Below are 26,284 nucleotides of genomic sequence, written 5' to 3'. Positions count from 1 at the left end.
TTGTTTTTCAGTGTCTAAAATTACAGCTTACTCACTGTGCTGTAAACATTTGAAAATAATGACTAAAATTTGGCTAAAAGTAGTTAAACGCCTTTGTAGCGAGGGCTGTAAAATGAAAAAAAAATAGTCATGGCCCATCTGAATGGAAAACTTCAATGCTGTTTTTTAAACTGTTGCACTTCAAGAATAAGGAAACTTTTAAATGTCTAATTGTAGTTGCTAGATGAGAAATTGCCAGTTTTGCTGGGGTTCCTGTGAGCATGCTGCTGGACTTAACAATGTCTCCTGTTGGGGAGGAAAAATCTCTCCTTTACCCTCTTAGATTCAGTAGTTGAGGGCCTGTGAATTAAACTGACAAATGAGAGACGAGCAAGAGAAAATGTAGATTTTTATTCACATGACACAGAGCATTCAGAGGAAGGTGGGGCCGGAGGCAGGATCTGGGGCTTATATACCATCTTAATAAGGGGAGGGGAGGGAAAGAGAGGGCACTGAGGGGAAAACAAATGACGTTCAGAATGGATAAACGGGCCCTTAGGAGAATAGATGGGAGATTGGATAGTTTTGTGACGATGTCTGCTCATTTGTGATGCCAGAGTCAAAACTACAACAGTTGAGTTCTTTGGGGGAGGTTCTGCTTTTAGGCAGATAAAAAGGGAGTTCAGGGAAAAAAGCCTCTTCCTATATCTGTTGATTCTCAAATGCCGTTAGCACAAAATAATTGTTATGCCACAGTGGTGTGTCCCCCCTCCCCACATCTAAGACTTCCTTTATTTCCCCTAAGACTTCCCAAGATGTTTCAAGGACCAGAAGCTGAGATGGTGGCTGTGGAGAAAAGATTCAGGTTAGAAGTTGGGAGGTAGGAGATCTGCAAAGGGAAAGAAGGCATAGATTCATGGAGAAAGAAAAGGAAAAACAAAAATTAGTAGTTGGAGCAGATTATAAACTCAGTTTGAGTGCAGAGGACAGGCAGTCAAAATGATTTCTAAACACTGGTCTTGAAGTGTCTTTAAAAGGCAGAGTCAGAATGGTAATGGCAGTCTCACAGTCATGGGTATTTCCTGGAGCTCAGACGACCGTGTTCTGCTGAACTTCCTGAGTGGCCCAAACCGTTGTGATAAATCCTTTGAAGTTCCCTTCAGCTTGCAGGGCTTAAGGAAATGGGCACCTATCGGTGCCGAATCAGGAGGGTGGAAGAAAATTGGAAAAATTATTTACTGACAAAATACACAAGGTGGCATGATCCAGCTTACAAAGAGGTGAAAATAGCTCAAAGAGAATGAACAGGACTAGAATCTGATAATCCACAATGGTGGGTTATAGTTTTCCATTGAAACCTAAAATTACCCCCATTTGCATCAAAGATTATCAAGGTAAGACTGTTTTTGTTTGTAGCAAGTCTAGTCTTATCAAATTTGACCTGGTTGTAAGTGTAGCAAGAATAGTAATTAACATCATAGTCCTTTTTAAGTTTGTTTGGCTGGAACTTTTATTAGGGATCTCAGATTGGACTTTTAAAAGCCTCAAAGCTAGGGGTGCCTGGGTGGCTCAGGTTATCTCACAGTCTTCAGTTCAGGTTGTCTCACAGTTCGTGGTTTCGAGCCCTACGTCAGGCTTGGTGCTAACAGCTCAGAGCCTGGAGCCTGCTTCGGGTTGTGTCCCCCTCTCTCTCTGCCCCTCCCCTGCTCATGCTCTGTCTCCCAAAAATAAAATCAACGTTAAAAAAATAAAAGCCTCAAGGCTGGGAGAACTCACCATCAGACTTCACTACAGATTTGGGTGAATTCCTTCTCAGGATCCCCAAAATATCCTAAATTTCTGGGCCTGCCAGGAAGTATCCTTCCTTACTCACCTGGAAGGCTGGGAATCCTGTAAGCCAGGCAGGTTGTCCAGGAAGGCTTTATAAGCTCTGGCTCCTTAAAGTCCACCTTAGTTTCTTAAAACTGGTCATCTCTGATTCTATGCACACCATTCTCAAATATGAGAGGCTTCCAGTCAAAGCCTAATATAACCAGTGTTTCAAATTGTTTCTTGTTATAAAGAGAACAAATTCTTACTGAACATTCAAATACTGCCATGAAAATAACATTCGGTAAGAGTTTCCAAACTCTGGACGGATGAGGCAGGGAGAAAAGATAAATGTTTGTTTTTGTTTACAAAGACGTAATCTACTGAACTGCTGTGTGGTATATAGATCATTTAACAGAAAGGGTTTCTGAAACCAAAAAAAAAAAAGAAAAACATTAAAGAACCAGCAATATTCTAAGCAAAGGTCACAGAAGAAATCATAATCATTCTTTATCAAAAGTGTACTCAGTCTCACGTGATAACTTCAGGTGTTTCTTGATTTGGGATTAGCAGTTTTATGAATCCACAAGCTTTTCTGTTTGTTCTAGAAACCATTTGTCCAGGGATATGATCTTAAAATTACCTAAACAATGACATCAGAAGCCTGTACCCCCAAGTACCTATTGTAGTCTTTACCGTGGGTCCGTGAGACAGTCTTTTTTTGTAAAACAATATCTGTGAGTGACAAAAGGCTTTAAATGGCCATGGTTAAAGATTTGATAAAGAGTTCTTTATAATGTAGTTGACAAGGAAATGTAGTCGTCCCTGTAACATTCACTTTAGATAACTGGAGGTGTGACTAATCGCTTTCTACCAGGACATGGACAGCTAGGACGTTGACAAATTTCCAACAATCCAAGAAACTTTTTCCTTTCAGGAGGGAATTTCAACATCTAGTTTTGCATCCATATACTATTGGGCTCATTTCTTAAAAAAAAAAAAAAAATTTAAAAATAAATGCATTCAATCAGCCAGTTTACCCACATGAATAAGATATTCCCCTCTTTTTTTTTTTTTTTTCCTCTCCTCCACTCCTGCCCCCTTCTGTAGACCCTTTACAGCTTTCTATGCCCATGCGGGATTTTGTCCTTTCCTCTTCCTTCCTCATTCGAGAACAGCCTTTTTACAACCTCTGTGCAACTACTGTAGGATAAAATTGCTTTCCTTTTTTTTTTTTTTTTCAATGTTTATTTATTTTTGGGACAGAGAGAGACAGAGCATGAACGGGGGAGGGGCAGAGTGAGAGGGAGACACAGAATCGGAAACAGGCTCCAGGCTCCGAGCCATCAGCCCGGAGCCCGACGCGGGGCTCGAACTCACGGACCGCGAGATCGTGACCTGGCTGAAGTCGGACGCTTAACCGACTGCGCCACCCAGGCGCCCCTGCTTTCCTTTTTTTTAACAAAACACATCTTTCATACCTTTCAGGCCTTTCGAGATGCGTCCCTTCTTTATTGTTTCTAGTACTCTCACTTACATATATTGATTAGCATTCTTAGCCCCTAATAACCTTAATTTCCAGTGAAAATGAGGAAGTTGACAGTTGTGAACTACCACATATCAGCATTCTGTAAATTAGCACATTTATGAATGTACCACTTCAACTTCCAGAGGTAGCTGCTTCTTTATAATACAATTTATTTTTTTTAAGTTTTTATTTTATTTATTTTGAGAGTGAGAGCAGGAAAGGGGCAGAGAGAGGGAGAGAGAGAATCCCAAGCAGGCTCTGCACTGTCAGCACGGAGCCTGACATGGGGCTCGAGCCCATGAACTGTGAGATCGTGACCTGAGCCGAAATCAAGAGTCGGATGCTCAACCAACTGAGCCACCCAGGGGACACTCTATGGTACAGTTTCTTAATGTGGTGAAAGAACATGTTTATTAACAGGTCCAAAACATCTTTGGTCTTTCCGTAAAAATAAGTCAAAGGTAGATAAACTTATGTTTTGCAATTAACGTTTTAGTATTTTATTTGGAACTGACCTACACTCAGAAGCAGACAACTGCTTCACTTGAATTCAAACTGAAGACACAACTCTGGCTTGGGAGCACAAACTTTGACGTTAGATACTAAACCCTTGACACCCTTGAGGGGAAAGTGGAAACTGTGAGGGATAGCCAGTCTCATCAAGCAACAGTTCTTTCCCTGACAGGCGATCAGAGCTGCTAAGAAGACCGATCACTGAGGAAATGAAGCAGTATTGTTAGCTACAGGATTTCTGCCATTGCAGACGCACCACTTGGCCATTTGCAATACCGACCCTATTTTTAATTCACTTTAAATAGTGAATTGAATTATTTCACATTAATGAATTCATTCACATTAAATGTGAATGTTATTTCACAAGGCCTTCATTTATCATTAAATCCAGCAAATGACTGCTTGTTTTGATTGGCAGAAAATGATCACGAGAATATTTCCTACTACAAAACCCTAAAAACTCAGAAAATTCAACCACCGGTCTGCAGGTGGCCTAAAATCGCCCCCCTCTATTTAGCCCAGCCAGCAGCTGTTGGTATTCTAGCACCAACCACAGGTCACACTTTGCTCACGGTTCCTTTTCACCCCTTCTCAACAAGACCTGCTTCATTGCTTTAGAGTGCAACGTTGATACTTGAACTAGATTTCGTCACTGGTAATTTGAATATTCACAAAATTATCATAGAAGAAGCTTTATTTGAGACTTCTGGCAAAGCCAGATCTGCAGAACATCGCTTTTGCATTGAGTTGGCCCAAGTAACTAAGGTTGCAGCAGAGCACATTTATTAGACAAATCTTTAAGCACATAAATATGGTTCACTGCAGATAGTCATCCTGAGATCATCTGCACCTAAAACAAAATGTTTTATGAGACCATTTTGCTCTAGACCAGGGATATGGCAAACTATAGCCCACAGACCCATCCAGTCTGCGGTTGTATGGCCTGCAAGGTAAGAATGATTTTTACATTTTGACGGTGTTATTTAAACATACAAAAAGAAAAAGAATAAGCAACAGAGAGGTGTGTGGCCTGCAATGCCTCGAATATTCACGATCTGGTTCTGGGATTTTGCCCTCTTCTCTAGGCCTTCAACAAACGAACTCCATAACGGAAGTACAGTACTTCCCTCCACACTTCTCTGCAAGATGACTGGTGTATTTGTCAGCAGGAAAATATGTTCTGCACTTAAGACCTCTCTCACTTCTTTGTTGAATGTAGTAATAGCATTTGTGTTTAAATATTGACACTCTAACACCATTTCTTCATATCAGTTTTACTAGATTGTCAACAGCCTGCTGCAAAGTGCCTAAACCTTTGGGGAAAAAATTACGTGATTTTGTTTTCTTTATGAAGGAAATTCCATTCCATACTGTAAAATCCAACGATGCTAGGTGCATAGTCATGGGTACTTCTTTTTTTTTTTCTTTCTAAAAGAAAAAGTTCAAAGTCCTTTCCACAATTAGTCCTTGTCTCTTTTTACCTTTTCTTTTTAGAGCTAAATTATTTAATAGCAATTAACAAGTGAGTCTATTTTAATAGGTATTGCCAATTTCTGTTGAATGTACTGATCAGGCATTGTTTACTGTCCAGCATTTCCATACTTGTAATATTTCTGAGACATTAATGTGACCAACAGATAAACTGTTCAAGCTAATGTAAAGGTTCCTGGTTTCATTTTGGTGCAAATGTCTGTTCTACTAGCAATTATTTAATAAACATAGGTTGTACTGAGTCTATACAAGGAACTAACCATTTTCAGGTGATCTCAGATCTGCTTATTCACTTTCTCCATTTGATTTGCCTGTGCCGCAATCATTTTTCTAGACGATAGTAGAACTATGTATTTTTATCTAATCTGCTATAATCTAGGCTATATTTCATTAATTACCTCTCTATAGGTGAAAGTATTAAAAATAATACTGTTTTGAATAAGACTTCTGGTGATGTTTTATCCCTGGTTTATATTAATATACACCATTTATATAAAGGTAGGGCCACCATGTTGTACAGTTTGTGCACTGCACAAGGCACGCACTTGAAGGAGGGGGGTTAGTGGAAGCTGAAATCTAACCTGTGCTCAGCTTGTCATGGTATGTGCCTTGGTAGGATTGTATCTTGGGACACCTTTTTCCGATTTGTAGATGAAATGATCTGTATAGGCTAGCAGCAGTCCTGTTCGTGGGAAGGATCTTTGTCATTAGTTTTGAACTATATTGAAGTACCTTTCTACTCCAAGCCTGGGTGATTTGCAAAGCAAAAGCTAGTAACTTTTCAATAGAGCATTTATGATCCATAAATGCACAGCATTCTCAACTTTAGGAGCTCTAGAGTAAACACGTGAACCTTCCAGCTTCACACAACAAGGAGGAACAGGTCAGAAACAGAAAAAAACGTATGCCTATGGCTTCTGTCTTTGCCAATGGCTAAAGTGCCATCTGCAAGATGTAAAACGTAACTAGAATTTCCCACATCTCGCTTAGTATTACAAACAATAACTTTTCAAATATTAGCTTTCCTAGCCAGACTGGCTAGAATGGGTAGTTTGAATCACTGCTGACCATCTGGTAGATTCTCCAACTAGTTCCTCCCTTGTGTGTCAGAAAGGACAGCCTTACCTGAATCAACAAGGATGGAACAGGTACACAAGAGAATTTACAAAGTGATTTGGACTCTGCTTTGTAAAAGGGATGCCTGAAAAGGGGTTGAGATTGCTTTTATTCCACCTCAGAACAGTACAAGCCTTTTTTTTTTTCTTTTTTTTTTTTGAGAGAGAGAGTGAGCGGGGGAAGAGGGGCAGAGGGAGAGGAAGAGAGAATCTTAAGCAGGGCTTGATCCCATGACCCCTCCATCATGACCTGAGCTGAAATCAAAAATCACTTAACCAATGGAGCAACCCAGGTAGCCCAGTGCACAACTTTCTAAAGCCACCCTGCCATACGTAACCTCTACACAGGCATTCACCATTTGAGTGACTTTTTATTGAGCTGACTGGGGTGGGTTTGTTTCCCTTGCTTTGTTTTTTCCCAGCTTTCTCTCGTGCTTCAGCCCTGGACTAGAACACGGAATAGGTCTGCCTAAGTGCTAGAGAGAGCAGGACCTATCTCACCTGGCAGGGCAGCCTAGTCCCAAAATAGGGCTGATTCTCAAATGTGGAGGAAGCATAAAAAGAGAAAGAGGTTTCATTTCTGGAGCCTTGCTTTGAGGGAACCAAAGGGCACTGTGCCATCCGCTCCACAAACTTTGGAATGCTGTGTCCATGTTAGGTGCTAGGAGCACGTGGAGAATAAATCCTGCCCTAGGCAGCTATACTCTCGTGCCCAGGAGTGTCCCGGAGGGAGGGAACAGAGAGCTTTGGGAGTATGCACTAGGGAACTGGGGTAAGGAACACGGCCCTGAGGAGGAACATTACGTTAAGACTGAAGGGTAAGAGGAGTGAGGAAAGGAAAGACAGGCTGATCACAGTGGGGAGCAGGAGGTGAGTGTCTGGAGAGGTGAGCAGGAATTAAGTCACACGGCTTTCAAAGCTGCGTTGAGAACCTGAATTTGGAGAGCACCTGAAAGGTTGGAGAATGGACTTAAAGCCAGTGTGAGCACAGGGATACCAGATAGAAAACACGGTGGTCCCAATGGTAGGTAGTGGTGAAGAGCGGCACTGGGCACAGGTATGGAAGAGCAGATATAACTGAGTTCTATGGGAAGCGGCAGGATTGGGTGAGTTATCGAGTAAGTCTGGGACTGAGAGGCAGTAAAATGCTGTGGACCTGGAGCTCAGCTGAGTGATCTGAGCTGAAGACAACTTTGGGAATCAAAGGCACACGTGATATTTGAAGGCATGAGAGGGAGATCACGGAAGGAGAAAAAGAGGATCTCAGACTGAGTCCTAGAAACCAAACTGTTTAGGGATTAGGTAGAGGGATTAGGAAGGACAGGGGCACCTCTCCAACCAAAGAGAATCACTACTCACTTGGGAGGGAATCCGGGGGTGAGGGCCCAAGTTCTAGTTCCTCAGGATGCCAGAGGCCGGGCCGGTGCGGCTGTGGCTGCTGGCAGGGCTAGCTGCGTGCTCCGTGTGGCATGCGGGGTAGAGGGCAGGGGCAGTCCCGACCCAACCCTGCACTGAGGCAGCAGGCTCCCAGGGGAGCCCACTGGCATTAGTCCTGACAGGGTGCAGTTACATTCTTCATGTCCTTGGTGGTGTCTAAAGTCCTGGCGTGGGCTCCCGGGCCCCCACCGAGAAGGTGTCTGCCTGCCCGTAGGCAAGTCACTTAACTTTCAACACTGGAGTCTATAGCTGTAAAACGTAGGGTTTTGTCTGAAGGGTTAAGCACCATGGTGTAGTATGAATCTAATTATAATGGGCTTTCTGAATAGGATCCTTCCTTGTAAGAGTGCCTGGCCTGGGCCTGCCAGGGGTACCTCAAAACTCGTGGACGACCTTGAGGAGTCAACCTCTCTTCTGGATCCCGCCCCCACGACCAGCTCAACCTGGAACAAGGGGCCATCCAGCTTTCCTCCCCTTCCTGGTTGTCAGGTACCAGGCTGTGCTCACACAACCTGTTTGTCTTGGAGGTGGGGACAGTTTCCTCTGCCTTATCCCACCTGTTTTTTCAGGCTAGGGTGTGGCCCAGCAAGTACCAGACTGGGACTTCTTGTACTGGATTAAAACACCCACCTTTCGTTGTAAAGAAGAGGGCTGGAAAGGAGTTAAGGCTGTTTTAATTTTTTTTTTAATCTTTATTTTTGAGAGAGAAAGACAGAACATGAGTGGGGGAGGGGCAGAGAGAGAGGGAGACACAGAATCCGAAGCAGGCTCCAGGCTCCGAGCTGTCAGCACAGAGCCCGACCCGGGGCTCGAACTCATGGACCGCGAGATCGTGACCTGAGTCGAAGTCGGACGCTTAAGCGACAGAGCCACCCAGGCACCCCTAGGCTCTTTTACTTCTTTCTCTGAACAGTTCACACCTTTCTGAAGCCACCCTGCCACCCACATCCACCAGATACATCTCACTAGGCTCCTCGCTGGCCACTCCAGAACCTTCCTAGAGAGCTCATAGTTGCCTGCCCTAAAGTCTGTTCATTTTACTCCAATAAACCTGCCCCCATTTAACTTTTCTCCTCATTTTAATGCATTCCTAAACTTCCCCCAAAGGCATTTCTGCTGGGGGGGAAAGATGCATTTTTAGGGGGCTTGAAGAAAATGAGTTAACAAAATTATGTCATTCTGCTCACCTGGATGGCCGGCTGCTCCATGCCAGGCCCTGGACCCTTGGCCATGAGTGGGACAGGAGTTGCTCAGTGTGTGGAGAAATACAGTCGGCCCCTCTCTAGGGTTGTGCCCTTGGCCTCGTGTGCCCCAGATTTAATCGGTGCTCCCATCCTCTTTCAGACTTCACCTGCCAGCAACTTTCCAGGGAGTCTGGACTCCCCTCCTCCTTCAGTCTACTCTCACCATCCCCACTGAAACCTACACCCGAGCCCCCAGCTTCCTCCGACCACTCACTTCCCCCTCATCCTTGTTCCCTCACCCTTCTATCATCCAGCCACCCCCCCCCTCCCCGCCGACCCAGGGCCCTCTAAATTAGCAGGAAGGACAAGGAGCCTGAGAGGTGAACTCTCACAGAATATCCAATAAAGCACCGATCTACGAAGACATCCCCTGCCCAATCGAGGCGGGGCCACGCCTCGCTGTCCTGTGGATCACCATCTGCCTCCGGGGTCCCTGCCTCCAGCCTTGCCCTCTCCAACAACTGTGCCACCATATGGGCTGCTGTAATGGACTCCGGAAAGCAGAGACTTGCCAAAACTTTCAAAGGATCAAGATAAAACGCCAGGTATGGTGTTCAAAGCCTTTCTCAGGCTACTTCTATCTCTGTATCTTCAACTCTCAATATTTACCCCTCCACACACATTAAACCTGGAATGTTCCCCAGACAAGTCCCGTTTGTTCCCACCTCTGCACGTCACCTCAGGGTGCCTGCTGGGAAAACTTTCCATCTCAAAACCCACGTGGTAGCTTAAAGGCGGCCATAAATTTTTGGAGCTCCTCCTCATCCCTTGTGTCTGGGCTGGCCCTGTGACTTGATTTGACCAACAGAATGTGGACGAAGTGACATGATGCACATTCTGAAGCCCAGGCCTCCAAGGCCTGGTCGCCTCTGCCTCCGCCATCTTGGAACCCCGAGACCACCGTGCCGTGAGGCAGCCCAGGATGAAAAGGCACAAGGAGAGCGAGGCCCAGCTGTCCCAGTTGAGCACTGCCCCTAGCTTACCAGTTAACTGAATAGAGCCACATGAGAGAGCCCAGGCGGGTCCTGCGCAAGAGCCTCCCAGGAAACCCACAGAATCCTGAAAAACATACATGCTGGTTGTTTCAAGCCATTACGTTTGGGGATGGTTTGCTACGCGGCAATAGATAACTGATAGAATCCAGTTCTGCTGTGAACTCTTCTTGGCTCACTCAGGTTCCCTTCTCCAAGTCTCCTCTCTGTGTTTTGTATGCACCACATCCCTTTATAACTATTCAATATCTGGCTCTCCCAAGAGACGGTGAGCTCTTGAGGACCAAGTCCGAGGCCGATTCACCTCTCTCCTGACCACTCACAGTGATAATGGGATGAAGCCCTTGACCATCTGCCCAATTCAGCACGCTCGGATGTCATTAATGTGTTTAGAAAATATGCCCGTATGGACATTTTACATACAGTTCACTCAACAAAGACTTTAGAGCGTATCCTATGTTAACAGAACAGATCCCAGGCCCTGGAGTTGCCCTCCGTCCAGCAGGGAACACTGATCATCACAATACAGCATTATTTCAGTCAGGTATTTGCTGGAGTGTGCAGGGCAGCCGTGGGTGGAGTCAAGAAAACCAGAAGAGATGGCATTTAGCTTCATGGCAAAAGGTTAAGCAGTCACTGTAGGAAGGAAGCTTATAGCTGTCCCCTACTTCACCCTCCCTCCAAGCAGGAGGAAGGAGGTCATGGATTGGTCAGATTCAAGAACACTGAACTGAGCCACAGTCCTGGGGGTCGGGCCTCCGCATGTGAAAGAAGGAGGTTAAAGTCTGGGGACGGCTCCTGTGTATTTCTTCTCTCTCAGATACTCAAGGTAAGAGGGGGGCTTGGGCTGCTTCCCATCGGCAAGGAGGTGCATTTTCTCCCCTCCTCACACCCCTCCCCCTAGAGGGTGAAGCAAGAACCAGAGGGAGGAAGGGGCAGGGAAGGAACCAGGACAAAGCTTCCGAGTTAGGGCTCCATGCCTGATTGCCTACCATATCCGCTGTGCATATATTCCCCAGGAATACCTTAAGGTGGTAGGGGGCTGGTGGATGACCCAGGAATCCGTGTTCCATTCAGCCGTCTCGGCACCAAACCAGAGGAGGGAATAACCAACAGGAACTTTGCCTGTTCCTGGGAAAATAAAGAGAACCCCAGGCAGAGTGAATGGCATTGCAAAGGAAAGCAAACGTACGTGTAGAGCAATAAACAGAGAAAGAAGGGCGGTGAGAGGGTCACAGAGGAACTTCAGATGATCCTACGCTGCTCAGTAAACTTTCTTGTGTTAGTTAATTGCTAATATTACCATAGTCCCCATTTACTGCACACCGTGTATAAGTCAAAGTGCCTTATACGGATCAACTCATTTCATCCCCTGAGGCACCGAGATAAATTAACTTGCCCATGTTCCCACAAATGAGGAACCTGGGGTTCTAAAGGGATACCTAAGTGGCAGGTGTGTCCTCTTTTCCCACCTTTGCCACTCAGCAGCCATGGTAACATGGACACATGTTCCACTGAGCTGGTCATACCAGGTTTCCTGCACGAGGTAGTACTTGAGCTGAGTCCTGTGAGACAGGGGATCGGGGCCAGCAGAGCCCCTGAGAGCCTGAGGTGGGAGCACCCCAGGAGACCTGGAAGAGCGCATTGAGAAAAGGGGGGAAGTCCAGCAAAAAGAACGACAGGGGACACCCAAAGTTTCACAGCGGCCGCATCCAAGAACAGGGTGTGGCAAACCAGCGCCACCCTCAGGATTAGACCACGGCCCACCCTGCTCGTTACTCATATGGAAAAGTGGCCAGGATTCAGCTTCCGGGATGAGCATTATCAAAGTAAATGCAAGTTTCCTTGACACGAGAATTACTTTTTCTTTCGAGAAATGGTTCTGGGCGGAGAGAAAAAAGACGGGGAGTGCTTTTCCAATTTGTTTTTAACTAGCGTTTGTATGGCCCTTCGGCGTAATATTATTTTCTCGCTCGCTGTGCCGCCGAGAGACGGGTGTTAACTTTCTCAATTTTTCAGTTGAGGAAACGACTTCTCACAAAGGCACACAGCTAGTGGAAGCAGCCGGCTCAAGCCCAGCTCCTCAGGCTCCAAAGTCTATTCTCATTCGTTCTTTTATTCTTTCGTTCACTGAAAAGAAAAATGTGTCGCCTGACACAGATGTGCCAGGAACAGGATAAGCCACTGAGCGTATCGCGATAACAAAATGGACTTGGGCCATCTCACTGTCTCTCCCGTCTCAGGGCATCAAACACTGAAGCAGGAATTCAGTAGGAGCTACAGGATCCTACGTCTAGTATTTCCAATGGGACTCAGTGATGACACCCACACTTTTGCAGGGTTCTCTCACTTTTTTGGGTAGTTATTGGTACCTCCATTATTTCACCAAACACCTGCTTTGTGCCCATCTCGCGCTAGACGTGGTGCAGGGGCTATATAAGACACAAACGCTAGAGCACAATTCAATCCAGTAACACCTACGACGTGCAAATGACTCGGTCTGAAGATATTTGTCGAGCACAGGCTTTGGCAAAGTATCTGTTCGACAAAGATTGACTGGCACCCCTGATAATCATAATAGGTAACCTCTGCTGAGCACCTACCATGTGCCGAGTAGCATGCCAAATTCTTTATACACATTGCCATTTAATCACCATGGTGAACAACACAAATGTCATACCTGCCCTCAAGATGCTTACAGACTAGGGAGGAAGATACACCTTTTTTTTTTTTCAATTTTATTTGAAAGAGAGGCAGAGAGAGCAAGTGGGGGAGAGGGGCTCTATCTCACGACCGTGAGACGATGACCTGAGCTGACATCAAGAGTCGGACGCTCAACCAACTAGACCAACCCCCGGGCACCCCACAAGAAGATACACTTTAAAACAAATAATGTTCTGGTTTCCTTTGAGCGACGTGAAAGCCTAGCCAAGGACATTCCTATTCAATGGACCCAGAGGCTGAGGAGGCTGAGCAGATGTTAAGCAGGCAAAGGAGGGAGGGGGGGGGGTCCATCCAGGCAGGGGAGCTCCAAGGTAGAAAGAGATAGAAAGAGCTTTGCCAGGCTAAGGCTGTGACTTGGCTGATGGCCAGGGCAGGTGGCTGACAGAAAGGTGAAGAAAAGAGCACGAGGAGTGGCATGAAATCTGCACGTTCACAGGTACCCCCAGCTACTGTGGAGGAAGGATCTGCTGAGAGCGAGAAAGCGTGTGGACAGAACTTCAGGTTAGCCTGTTGATAATGGGAATGGAAGTGGACAGGCTGATGAAACACTTAGGCGTTAAAATCAAACAGGCTTGGGTGGAGGGATGAAGAAAAGGAAGGAGTCGGTCACGGTTTGGGGCCTGAACAAAAACCACAGTGGGTTGTGGCACTCTGTGGCACAATCCTGGGGACGAAGATGAGAGCTGAGGTTGCACCCAGGGTGGCCGTGGAGCACCACACAGAGGTGCTTGGTGACAGGTGGCTGGTTGGACATATGGCACAGGAGCTTGGAGGTCCTAAAGCAAAGGAGACGTCTAGGACAGGACCCTGGGGACCTCCCACTCTTAAAGGTGGAAAGAGGAGGAAATGACCAAAGGGAATCGAAAGACGTGGCGAAAGAAGGAGACAGAAAGCCAGAAGGGAGTGGCATCTCTTAAACAGAGACAAGTGTGTTTCAAGGACAGGAGCCGGTGTGACAGGATTTAGCAGGGAGTAAATACAAAAAGGCTACTGTGATCTGGGATTTGTCTTGAGGGGTTCTTCATGAAAGCAGGGCTTCAGGTGCCCCTGGACAGGCGGGGGGAGTTAGATACACAGAAAAGAGGGCCTGACCTGGCATATTCAGGGAACAGAAAATAATACCAGCGTGAAGAAAAAAAAGGAGTGGGGTCAGAGGATGCCAACGAGGTTATAATATCGCTGACTGGCCACTTTTTGCTCATTTAATGCTCCCAACAACCCTGCACAGTAGGAATCTACTAACCCTTTCTTACAGAGAACACTCAGTCCTAGAGATCTGAAGTGACGTGTTCAAGAGGACACATTAAGTGGTGACGCCAGAATTTGACGTGTGTCTGAGCCCATTGCTGTCACCTCAGGCTTCCTTGACTGAGGTGGCAAAGGAGGAAATAAATCAGAGAGGGGCAGGGCTGACAGGGACAGAGAGGAGGGAATAGGGGTGGAGAGATTTGGATGCAGAAACTCCAGGGTATGGAGTCTGGATATGAGTTGAGGGTGGGGAGAGTCCGGGCTTCTGGCTGGAGTAACTGAGGCGGACGGTGATGCCATTTACTGAGGTAGGGAAGCAGGATAGGAATTCACAGGACGATGAAGATTTTGGCTTGACGTGAGTTCGCCGAGCCTGGGTGGATTCGCCGGGGGGATGTCAGGAGACAATGAGATTCTGAAGGTCAGAACACTCCAGACTGTGGGAGACGTGAGATGCTTTGGGGTAATCTTGAACTGTGGTTTCCCCTTAACCTTGTAGCAGCAAAGTTGAGAAGGGGCTGGTTCCGGGAGAGACGTGATGGGGCAAGGGTGCCCTTCTGCTGACGCCGAAGATGGCTCCTGGCTCACCTCTGACTCGGTTTCCCCCACAGATGGCTTTTCCCCTGCCGCAGGTCCATGAATCCTAAGACTCTGACCTTCTTTCTGGTGGGTGTGAGTTTCTTGGCCCTGCACCTATGGTTCCTCCAAGCCCCCAGGTCCCCGCAGGAGACCATGTGGGACGGATCCGTCGAGGCCACCCCTGCTTCTCCTGTGGCCGCGCAGCCGTGGCCGTTCAGCCGTGTGTGGCCAACGACTCGGCCAACGCCACGGACGACTTCGAGCAGCTGCCGCAGCGCATCCAAGACTTCCTGCGGTACCGCCACTGCCGCCACTTTCCCCTGCTCTGGGACGCGCCCCGCCAAGTGCGCGGGCCGGCGCGGGGTCTACCTGCTGCTGGCGGTCAAGTCGTCGCCCGCCAACTACGAGCGGCGCGAGCTCATCCGCCGCACCTGGGGGCAGGAGCGCCTGTACGGCGGGCGGCAGGTGCGGCGCCTCTTCCTGCTGGGCACGAGCCCGCCCGAGGACGCCGAGCGCGCCGAGCGGCTGCAGGCGCTGGTGGGGCTGGAGGCGCGCGAGCACGGCGACGTGCTGCAGTGGGCCTTCGCGGACACCTTCCTCAACCTCACGCTCAAGCACGTGCACCTGCTCGACTGGCTGGCGGTGCGCTGCCCGCACGCGCGCTTCCTGCTCAGCGGCGACGACGACGTCTTCGTGCACACGGCCAACGTGCTCGGCTTCCTGGAGGCGCAGCGGCCCGACCGCCACCTCTTCGCCGGGCAGCTCATGGACGGCTCGGTGCCCATACGCGACAGCCGGAGCAAGTACTTCGTGCCGCCGCAGCTCTTCCCCGGGCCGGCCTACCCGGTGTACTGCAGCGGCGGCGGCTTCCCTCCTGTCCAAGCCGCACGGTCGGGGCCCTGCGCGCGGCCGCCCTCGACACCCCGCTCTTCCCCATCGATGACGCCTACATGGGCATGTGTCTGAAGCGCGCGGGCCTGGCGCCCAGCGGCCACGAGGGCATCCGGCCCTTCGGCGTGCAGCTGCCCGGCGCCCGGCAGCCCTCCTTCGATCCCTGCCTGTTCCGCCAGCTGCTGCTCGTGCACCGCTTCGCGCCCTACGAGATGCTGCTCATGTGGAAGGCGCTGCACAACCCCGGGCTGAGCTGTGGCCCGGATCACAGGGTCTCCTGAGGACGGGTGGGGGCGTACTGGGGGGGGGGGGGGTGAGCAGCCCCCGCTCGTGATGCGTCCCGTGCTGAGAGCGCATCTTTCCTGCTCTGGATACCTTCTATCCCACCCAGCTCGGTGCACCCGAACCCCAGCTGCACACTGGAATCACCTGGGTGGGAGGTGGGGGGGGCGGGGGTTGCAAAAGCCTGGCTCCTGGCCCCACCTCCAGAATCTCTGATTGTGTTGGTGCCGGGTGTCCCCGGATACCTAGGTATTTTTTAACTTCCTCCAGTGATTCGAGTGTGCAGCTAGGAATGAAGCCCGCTGGGCAAGGGGATGTCAGTTGCCCCTCCAAACGCGGCTCCACTGCCCCTTCTAGGAGCCTGCCGGGGCCAGCTCCTGCCCTGAGTCCATGTGGGCAGTGGAACAAGGAGGGGTGAGGAGCCGGGGTCCGATGTCTCCTCTTGGGTACGATACACGAGTTGTCACGTCCATCGGTTCGCCACAAGTGAGTAGACACGCGGCTCAGTGAGGACAGTGACTGATCCAGGGCCACGTGGTCATTCCCAGTCAACACACCATTGTGGTCCCCTCCACGCCCACCGACCACAGCTGATGGCCGCCTCTAGTGGTCTCGACTATGCACACCAGCGCCACCAGCCCTCCCGCCCAGAGGGCAGAGACAGCTCCCTGCCGGTGTCTGGGCCTGAGGGTTGGTCAGCCTTGGGGAACCAGGCTGGGGGGGTTCAGGGTGGCGTCAGCGTGGGGGTCAGCAATGGTGAAACCATGCAAGACAGTGATAGGGGAATCTGGACACTATTGGGAAGCCGTGGGGGGCGACGTACAGAACTGTGTTGGGGGTGGGAGATCAGATTAGTAGCCTTGAGGGACAATGTTAGGGAGTGTGCGGAGGTGACTGGAGTCGTGGATATCAGTTAGGAGGCCGAGGGGTCAGTGATCGGGACCCTGTGATCTCCAGGAGCTTTCAGTCATCCTGGCAAAGTAGGAGGATCAGAAACGGCCTAAGGGTGAGGCAGAAATGTGTATCAAGGTCCCAGCTGGGGGAGACGGACAAGAGGGAATGACTTCAGGAAGGAAGGAGCCCAGACAGGAGTCAGGAGGCTGACCAAACGCCTTCCCTGCCCTAGGACAAGGTCCGGTTCCTCCCCGCCGGCAGACTCATCCGGGTGGAACCACTCACGCCGTCCCTTCTTGGCCTCCCTCCTCCCTCTGCGCTTCTGCACAAGCACCGATCCCTTCACGGGAAGTGTCTTTGAACCACCACCGTCCCTGTCTCTTGCGTCATGCAGGATGCCTGCAGGGGAGGCTGCCAGCTGTCTGCCAAAGTCTGCTACTCCCTCCCTCCTGGGCACACACCTAGGACTACACTCCCCAGCCTCCCTGGCATTTGGGCATGGCCATGTGACCAGGCTCTTTGACGAATGTGGTGTGGACGCCATGAGGACCGCACTTGAACCCTGCCGCACCTGTGCTCCCCTTCCCTTTCCCCTGGATTGGAACGTGGGATCGGCACGTGACCCCGCTCTGACCTTGCAGGTGAGGACAACCCTCCAGGCCTACCTCAAAATGAAGGACTGCTCTACCCAAAATGTCCTAGTGCCGCGGTTAAGAAACTTCTTTTTCCCTCTGCAATAACCCGGAGTCCACACTGAATCTCCAACAGACCTTCACTCAGCTCCCGATGCTTATCCACCTGCCTCAGTGGTCACCTCAGCTTGGATGTGCGGCAGGCACACCTCAGGCCTGCCTCTACCCCGGTGTTTCCCATCTCAGTAAATGGCACTGTCATCCTCTCGACTTGTCCATGCCAGGAAGGGGGCGCTGCATATCAAACTCTCCTTCTCTCTCCTACCCATCCGGTCAATCACCAGGTTGGTCTTACCTCCAAAATATCTCTCAGTCAGTTTCTGTCGGTCCATCTTCTCCATGGCACCAGATGGCCTGGGTTCCCACCAGCTCTTATGTGGGCCTCAGCCAGGGCCACCTAGGGATGCACTCTCCACCCTACAGCAGCCAAAAGGCAGATCTGGTCATAAATGGGCCCCCTCTCAAAATCCAGCCCTATTGTCCTCAGATACAAAGCAAATGCTTTCTGAGACGGGCGGTTTTGACCTGCTTTCCTTTGACTTCTCCGACTTGATTTCTCCCCACTCTGCTGGGGGCCTCTTGAGGTTCTGTGTACTCTCTCTGGCCCTGGGCCTTCCAACAAGCTGTTCCCCTGCCTGAAACACTTTTTCCACTCTCGCTTCATTGTTATAAGCTTCAGATATAGATAAAGTGTCACCTTCCTTGGAAAAGCCTTTCCCAACCCCCTCCTAGTCCCAGGGCACAGAGCTCCTCGCCCTACCTGGTTATAGCTCTGTGAATTCCCAGAACCCCCAGCATCTGCTGCTGTGCCTGGAACAGTGCTGTATTAGTTTCCCACTGCCGCTGGGACAAATTACCACAAACCTGGGCACTTAAACCCACGCAAATGTATTGTCTTACAGCTCTGTAGGTCAGAGTCCAACACAAGCTTCATGGGGTTAAAAATCAAGGTGTTATCAAGATTGTATTCCTTACTGGAGCTCTAGGGGAGAATCTGCTTCTTGGCCTTTTCCAACTTCTAGAGGCCCCTTCCTCCATCCTCAAAACCAGCATTCTTGCATCTCTAACTCTCCTGCTCCTCCTTCCACTTTTAAGGACATTGGACCCAGTTGGATAATCCAGGGTTATCTTCCTGCCTTAAGATAAATTGATCAGCAACCTTCATTCCCCCTCAGCCTTATTTCCCTGTCCCTACTTAACCTAACCTATTTATGAGCTCCCGGGATTAAAGCGTGGACTAGGGCCATTATTCTTCCCACCACGGTGTCCAATAAATATTTGTCGAATAAATGAACAATAATTAAATAATAAGCTAAAATTAATAGATGAGCAAATGTGCTTCCTTCACACAGACCTCCCCGGGGCAGACTCTCGTGCTAGACAATTATCATTAATCCTGAATTCCCTTCTCCTTTCTCCCATTTACCAAGAGCTTTGTAACAGACAAGAAAATGAGATGCTGAGGCCAGGAGAAGACACCCTCCTTATTCTCTAGAAAGTCTGAATTCTGTGCCCTGACGACTTCCTCCCATTTCCCTGACAAGCAGATGGATTATCCCCACTTTACAGGTAAAGACATTGCAATTCAGGAACCTTACAGCTCAGAAGGTTTAGAACTCTGTAGTTATGGGCCTGCTGTGTGCCCCTCCAGGGTCCTGGTCACCCTGTCTGGGTCCTGGGTGTCCCTCTGGGTCCCGGTCACCCCGTCTCTGAAGCTGAGCTGCTCTCGTCATCAGGCGCAGCGGAAAAGCAGCAGCCCGCAGAGCCCTGGCACACCTGTGTCACCTGGCCCTCAGAGCCACCTGGGCGCCACTCACCCCGCTGGTTTCCTCAGGCTCTTGCGACCCACAGCCACCAGGGGGCGCGCCCCGCACACGTTTTCTGCGCGCAGGCTGGCTGCAGGTCCTTGCGTACGTGTAAACCTGGGTCCTGGGACCTGTGCTCCCAACCACCGACCCGACCCGACCCGACCGTTATGGCCAGTGCTAATTGACAAGGACCACATAAGCAGAGAAGATGATGGGCTGTCTCACAACATACATGCGAAATCCTACATAAAATGCCATCAGACGGAGCGTGACCATATGAAAAAAGCATAATATATCAGCATCTAGATGGGTTTATCCCAGAAATTCCAAGTGGTTTATTTAGTATTAGAAAAGCAATCAAGGGGTGCCTGGGTGGCTCAATAGTTGAGCCAAGGACTCTTGACATTGGCTCAGGTCGTGATCCCAGGGTCATGGGATGGGTCCACCCATTGGGCTCCGTGCTGAGCGTGGAGCCTGCTTAAGATTCTCTCTCTCTCTCTCCTCTCTCTCTCTCTCTCTCTCTCTCCCCCTTTGCCTCTCTCCCCTGCTCAGGCTCTCTTTCTCTTTCTAAAATAAAAAATAAAGAAATAAAGTGAAAAAAGCAATCAGAATGTATGGATAGAAAGAAATATGTGTCAGTGTGGTATATCATATCAAGAGAAATGTATCTCCAATGCAGGAGAAAAAAATGATACAATTCAACATCTATTCGTGATTAGAAAAAAAATCTTTGTAAAAGGTGAAAGCATTTCCTTTACGATTTGGACTAAGGCTAGATGTGCCCACTATCCACAATGTTCAACATTGTCTAAGACATCTCGAGAGCACAGCAAGGGAAGATAAGGATTCAAAAATATGACTTGAAAAAAGAAAGAAAAGTATTAAACCTCAGAGGTTTGCAATCCTATTGGATCCAAATTCCCCATTCTGTAACAAATTAATTGCCATCCTCCGTACTCCGAAGTGAACATTCTGGATAATATATCTGTCACACGTGTGTTTTCAAAAAAACCAACATAATGCTTTAATTTTAATATACGATTAATAAAAGAAAATACTTTAAAATAAAATAATATGAATTATGATGTGTAATTTCTTGGGCACAACAAAACCCTCACAAATTTCTAATCTCCCAACCAGGGGGCAGTATACCACACTGAGAACCATTAGTCTATGCAGAGAAAACTCACCGAAACACACACACACACACACACACACACACACACAAATCCGACATATAATTGATTACATTAATTTGATAAGGCACCAAGTTTTCCAGGTACAAAATTGACATACAAAAATCAATTTAATTCTATACAGTAGTAGTAAGCAGTCAGGAAAAGTTTTCTTTTTTTTTTTTAATTTAGTTTGAGGAGAGGAGAGAGAGGGGAGAGAACCAGCAGGGGAGGTGCCAAGAGAGAGGGGAACAGAGGATCTGAAGAGGGGTCTGTGCTGACAGCAGAGAACCCAAGGCGGGGGCCGGAACTCAGAAACCCCAAGACCGTGACCTGAGCTCAAGTCAGAGGTTAACCGATTGAGCCACCCAGGCCCCTCAGGAAAAGGCATCTTTTAAAAGAAGAGATAAAAAGGTACCTAAGAATGACTCTAAAAGATGTGCGAGAAAATAAAAAAAAATTATTTGAAGAGGTTTGTGTTTTAGACGCCCCTGGGTGGCTCAATCAGTTGGGCGCCCAACTTTTGATTTCTGCTCAGGTTGTTATCAGGTTGTTAGTGGGATCGAGCCCCATGTCGGGCTCTGAGCTAATGTCGCCAAGCCAAGCCTGCCTGAGATTCTTTCTCTCTCTCTCTCTATCTCTCTCTCTCTCTGTTTTTTTCGATGTTTTTTAGTATGTAAATTAACGTGGAGAGACAGCATGTTGTAAAGCACCTCTGAGTCCCTGACTGCCTCGAATCCTCACGCCAGCCAGGGAACGGGGATTATTACCACCGCCCTTGGCCAGATGTGGAGACTGAGGCCCAGGTAGGAGAATGACCCGCTCAGACCTCCTGCCCGCCACTCCAGGGCCCTGACCGCTGCCCTAACCGCCGTGCCCCATGCCAACCACACCCAGACTCCAGAGCTGCCGCTGCACCAGCCAGGGCTAGCGCTCGGGCTCCAGAGAGGAGGGTGCAGACGGCACTTTGTGTGCACGCAAACACACACAGCCATGACATCTTTCATGCCTTCAGCGGGAGGAAACCTCCTCAGCCGCCCCCATCTCTGTGGCCCTGGAGTGGGAGGCGGGAGGTGAGGGGGGAGCTCGCAGGTCAGGCCCACCTCAGCTTCCTCGAGCTGCCCCTTCCCTGTCCCCTTCCCGGCTCGCCACCCATCCGGTTCCAGAACCCCACCTGGACGCCCACCCCGAGGCTGCCAGGGGCGACTGCCAATCTCTCGGCGTTCAATCAAATTATAACGGTTTTCAGAGATGGCCCCTCTCCACCCTGGGACTGTCATTTACAGAAGTATTCTGTAGTGTTGGTGACCCTCTTCCTCCCTCCTGTCTAGACTCAGCCTGGCCTTTGAGTTAACGAACAGGCTCATTAACATAATTTTCCTGGTAGGAGAGCAGTCTTTCCGGAAGGTTCATTCTGATGCTCCCAAGAACCCAGAAATGACATTAGTCTGTAAAATGTCATCCTCTATTCTTTACTCCTGCTCTCAAGAGTTTGAAGTAATAGGATAGGAGATTGGATTTGTATTTCAGAAAGTTCATTTGGCTGCAGGGAAAGGGCTCTGAGGGGCAGGAGGGGGGCTGGGGAGAGTGAGGAGATGGGGAGCAGGGGAGCAAGGAAGTGCCTGACCTGGGAGGAGCAAAGGAGTGGAGGGAGCCCAGAGGTCACGGCAGGTGGAAGGGACAGGGCTCGGAGCCTTGGAGTGCTAGGAGAGGGCACGGGAGGGGCGTGCTTGTCAGGACAGAGAGGAAGCCTGGTTCAGGTCCAACCCAGTGACTCCACAGGGCTTGGGGACGGTCACAGTCCTCATAAGGGGGCTCTGGGCTTTCTGGGAAACAGTCTGCAGTTCCTCAAAAAAATGTCACACGGTGTTACTCTATGACCCAATAATTCCATTCCCAGGTATATACCCGGAAGAATTGAAAACACGGGTCCATACAAGCCCTCATACGTGAATGTCCTTAGCAGCATTCTCCTTAGTAGCCCCAAAGTGGAAAGATACCAAAGGCCCAGCAACAGCTGAATGGATGAGCAAAACGTGGTAGAATATTATCACAGCAGAATATTATCCAGCCATAAAAAGGAATGGGTTGTGTTGATCCACGCTACAACACGGATGAACCGTGCAAGCGTTCTGCTGGGTGAAAGCAACCAGGCACCAAGAGCCACATATTGTATGACTCTATTTATATGAAATCTGCAAATCATATGGATCTGCAAATCTGCAGAGACAGGAAAGTAGATCAGGGGTCGCCAGGCATTGAGGGGAGGGACGACGAACGGGATGATGAAAATGTTCTGGAACGAGATCATGGCGAGGGCTGCACGATTTGCAGTCTAAAATCCACTGACTTACCCCTCAAAAGGGTGCATTTTATGGTATGTAAATTATATCTCAATATACACATTTTATTTCTTTATTTTTAAATATTTTAATGTTTATTTTTGAGAGAGAGAGAGAGAGACAGAGTGAGAGTGGGGAAGGGACAGAGAGGGAGGGAGACACAGAATCCGAAGCAGGCTCCAGGCTCCGAGCTGTCAGCACAGAGCCCGACGCGGGGCTCGAACTCACAGACGGTGAGATCATGACCTGAGCTGAAGTCCGACGCTCAGCCGACTGAACCACCCAGGCGTCCCAGAATAATACACATTTTAAAAGATACACTTGGAGATGTAGCAGTCTCTCCATGCCCCTGCTCTCCATTTCCAGTCCTCACTCTCTCCACCTCTTTCCACCTGCCCCGGAGGAACCAGCCTCTTCCAAAGATTCACCTGTGCTTCCTATATTTCCTTTGCCCAGATGAGCAGATACCTCTGTGTGTTCTTATAGTCTCTTCTTTCTGACATGAACAGCAGCATACTATATTGACGCGCTTTGGGCCTTTGCCTTCCCCTCCCCCCCCACACTTAATAATGTGTCTGGAATTGATGCCACATCAATTCAGAAATATTCCTCAGTTATGTTATGTTATTTTTATTTTATTTTATTTTATTTTATTTTATTTTATTTTATTTTATTTTATATTTTTTAAAGCTGCAAGGTCTCCATATGGCTCGGCTGTAATTTATTCACTAGTCTCCCATGTATGATAGATTGTTTCCAAGATTTGCAATAAAAAATTATGCTTCAATAAAAAAGCCTTTTGCACATGTGTTTTTCACATTGCTGGAAGCTTATCTGGCAAAGCAGATCCATAGAGGTGGAATTTCCAGGGGCGCCTGGGTGGCTCAGTCGGTGAAGCGTCCAACTTCACTTCAGCTCAGGTCACCGTCTCACAGTTCATGAGTTTGAACCCCGCATCGGGCTCTGTGCTGACATCTCAGAGCCAGGAGCCTGTTTCAGATTCTGTGTCTCCCTCTCTCTGTGCCCCTCCCCTGCTCATGCTCTGTCTCTGTCTCTCTGTCTCTTTCTCTCTCAAAAAATAAATACACGTTAAAAAAAAAAAAGTGGAATTGCCAGGGGAAAGCGTAAGCACATGTTTAATTTTGTTAGGTAGTGCTAAATTTCTTTCCAGAAGGTTGCACCAATTTGCATTCCGACCAGCTATGTACTCAAATGTATTCAAATGCCTCGCCAACAGAATGTGTTGTGATGTTTTTCATTTTTTGTCAGTCTGATAGGTGAGAAATGGTATCTTCTCAGAGTTGTTTTAATTTGCCTTTCTCTAATTTTCAGTGTCCTTGAATGTTTTTTTCCAAGGGGCCAATTGTTTGAGGGCCAATTTTTATACCGTTTTTGGTCAATGGTGTGCCATGCCTTTCCCCTCATTTTACTATTGGGTTTTAGGTTTTGTACCTCAATTTTGAAGAGTTACTTATGTATTAGGGAGGTCTGCCTTTTGTTTGTGGTATGATGTTGTGAATATTTTCTTCTAGGAAGTCATTTGTCTGTGGATTTAGCTTATGGTGATTTGTGTCAGGCAAAGTTTTTTTTTTTAACTTCCATGCAGTCAAATTTGTCAGTATTTTCTTTTGTGGCCTCTGGGATTTGAAACATCATCAGAAAGTCTTTCCCAACATGACACCTAAAGAGGAAGTCACCCATGTTTCCTTCTAGTCTTTGTATGGTTTTCAGTTTAACACTCGAGCCCTAAACCGTGTAGTTTCTTTTTATTGGATGGAACATATGGGTCTATTTTTTTTTTCCTTTTTCCACGTGGCTACCCAGTATCATTTATGAGAAAGTCTATCTTTAGTATGTAACAAAGGTGCATCTCAAATCACTGGGATAATGATATACTTGGGTCTATTTCTAAATTTTTTAGTCTATTGCAATTTATCTATTCATGTGTCGGTGCCACCCATTTTTAATCACAGAAGCTTTTGTTGTTTTAATGTCTGGTACACATTTTTCTTAAGTATAGCCTCTACACCCAGTGTGGGGCTTGAACTCACGACTCTGAGATCACGAGTCGCACGCTCTACTGACTGAGCCAGTCAGGTGCCCTGGAAATTCCATTTTTAATGTCTGGTAAACCCTTACCGTGTTTCTTTCCCAGTGTTTTCTTGCCTATTGTTGCGTGTTTATTTTTCATATGCCCTTTGGCATCAACTCGTCTCTCTTCATAAAATAGCTTGCCGTTATTTTTAATGGGATTGTATTGAAATTGCAAATTAACATAGCGAGAACTAACATCTTTATGATGTTGACTCATCCCTCAGAGGATGTCTTTTCAATTGTTTTTCTTTAGCGTCTTTCAAGAATGTTTCAATTTTTCCTCCTATGGGTCTTATACATTTCTAATTAAATTTGCTCTTAAGCATTTAATCTTTTTTGTTGTTGTTATCACAAATAGGGTTTCTCTCCCCTTAGGACCTCTGTTTATTGTTTGTATATATAAAAGCTATTGAATTTTATATTTTAACTTTACATCCTGCTACTTTCCTGAACTCTTTTACTGTTTTAATTAGTTTTGTCATTGCTTCCTTGTGATTTTTCAGGTAGTTTTGTTTCTTCTTTACTTATTGTCAGGCCTCCAATTGATTTATCTTGTCTAATTGCATCGGCCAATACCTCTAGTACAATGTGGAATAGTGGTGGAGTGAGTGGCCGTTCTTGCCTGCTTCCTCATCTTCATGGAAATGCTTTTAGTGTTTCTTTGATGAAATAAGATACTGGCATTAGAACCACATTTTATCATTTGAAAAAGTATCCCTCACTTCCTATGTCGCTGAGTATTTTTATCATGAATGGGTGTTGAATCGTGTTAAAGGCTTTCTTGGCGTCTATAGAGAATATCATATGGTTTTCCTCTTAGATTCATTAATATGGCACGTGCTTATTATGGGTTCACTTGCGTCCCCCAGAAGACATTGAAGTCTAACCCCAGTACCTCAGAATGTAATCTTACTTGGAAATGGGTTCTTTAAAGAAGTGATCAAGAAAGGAGGTCATTAAAGTGGGCCCTCCTCCAATATGACTGGTGTCTCTATAAAAAGGGGAAATTTGGACGCAGAGATAGATACACACAAAGGGAGAACACATGTGAACGTGAACATATAGATCAGGGTGTTGTGGCTACACGAGAAATGCCAGCAAGCCACCAGAAGCTAGGAGGAAGGCATGGAATGGATTCTCCTTCACAGCCCTCAGAAGGTCCCAACCCTGATAACACGTGATCTTGGACTTCTAGGCTCTAGAACTGTGAGACAATACATTTCTGCTGTTTAAGTGTCCTAGTTTGGGGAATTTTGCTATGGAAGCCCTAGCAAATTAACACAATGGATTCTCTAATATTAAACCAAACTTGCATTCCTGGAATAAATTCCACTTGGTCCTGGCTGGTTCTTAGTAATATACAGGATACCAGTAAAATATAGGCATTTTTCTCTGAAAAAAATGTGTCAGAGAAGCATGGAATCAAGGGCAAATCAAAGGTAATCTT

At 47.8% G+C, this 26,284-nt stretch overlaps 1 protein-coding gene across 1 annotated transcript; it reads left to right on the top strand.

Annotated features, from left to right (window-relative positions):
• Positions 1 to 14,652: 14,652 nt before the first annotated feature.
• Positions 14,653 to 21,182, top strand: B3GNT6 (UDP-GlcNAc:betaGal beta-1,3-N-acetylglucosaminyltransferase 6). The gene is given in 6 exon segments (XM_032595106.1): positions 14,653 to 14,697; positions 14,699 to 14,873; positions 14,876 to 14,994; positions 14,996 to 15,529; positions 15,532 to 18,987; positions 21,075 to 21,182. Coding segments are annotated over 5 exon segments (1,173 nt in total). The 3' UTR covers positions 15,832 to 18,987; positions 21,075 to 21,182.
• The last annotated feature ends 5,102 nt before the right edge of the window (positions 21,183 to 26,284 follow it).

This window comes from Lynx canadensis, chromosome D1 (assembly GCF_007474595.2).
Source record: "Lynx canadensis isolate LIC74 chromosome D1, mLynCan4.pri.v2, whole genome shotgun sequence".
In the NCBI taxonomy this organism is placed as follows: Eukaryota; Metazoa; Chordata; class Mammalia; order Carnivora; family Felidae; genus Lynx; species Lynx canadensis.
This window is presented reverse-complemented; position numbering and strand designations above follow the sequence as displayed.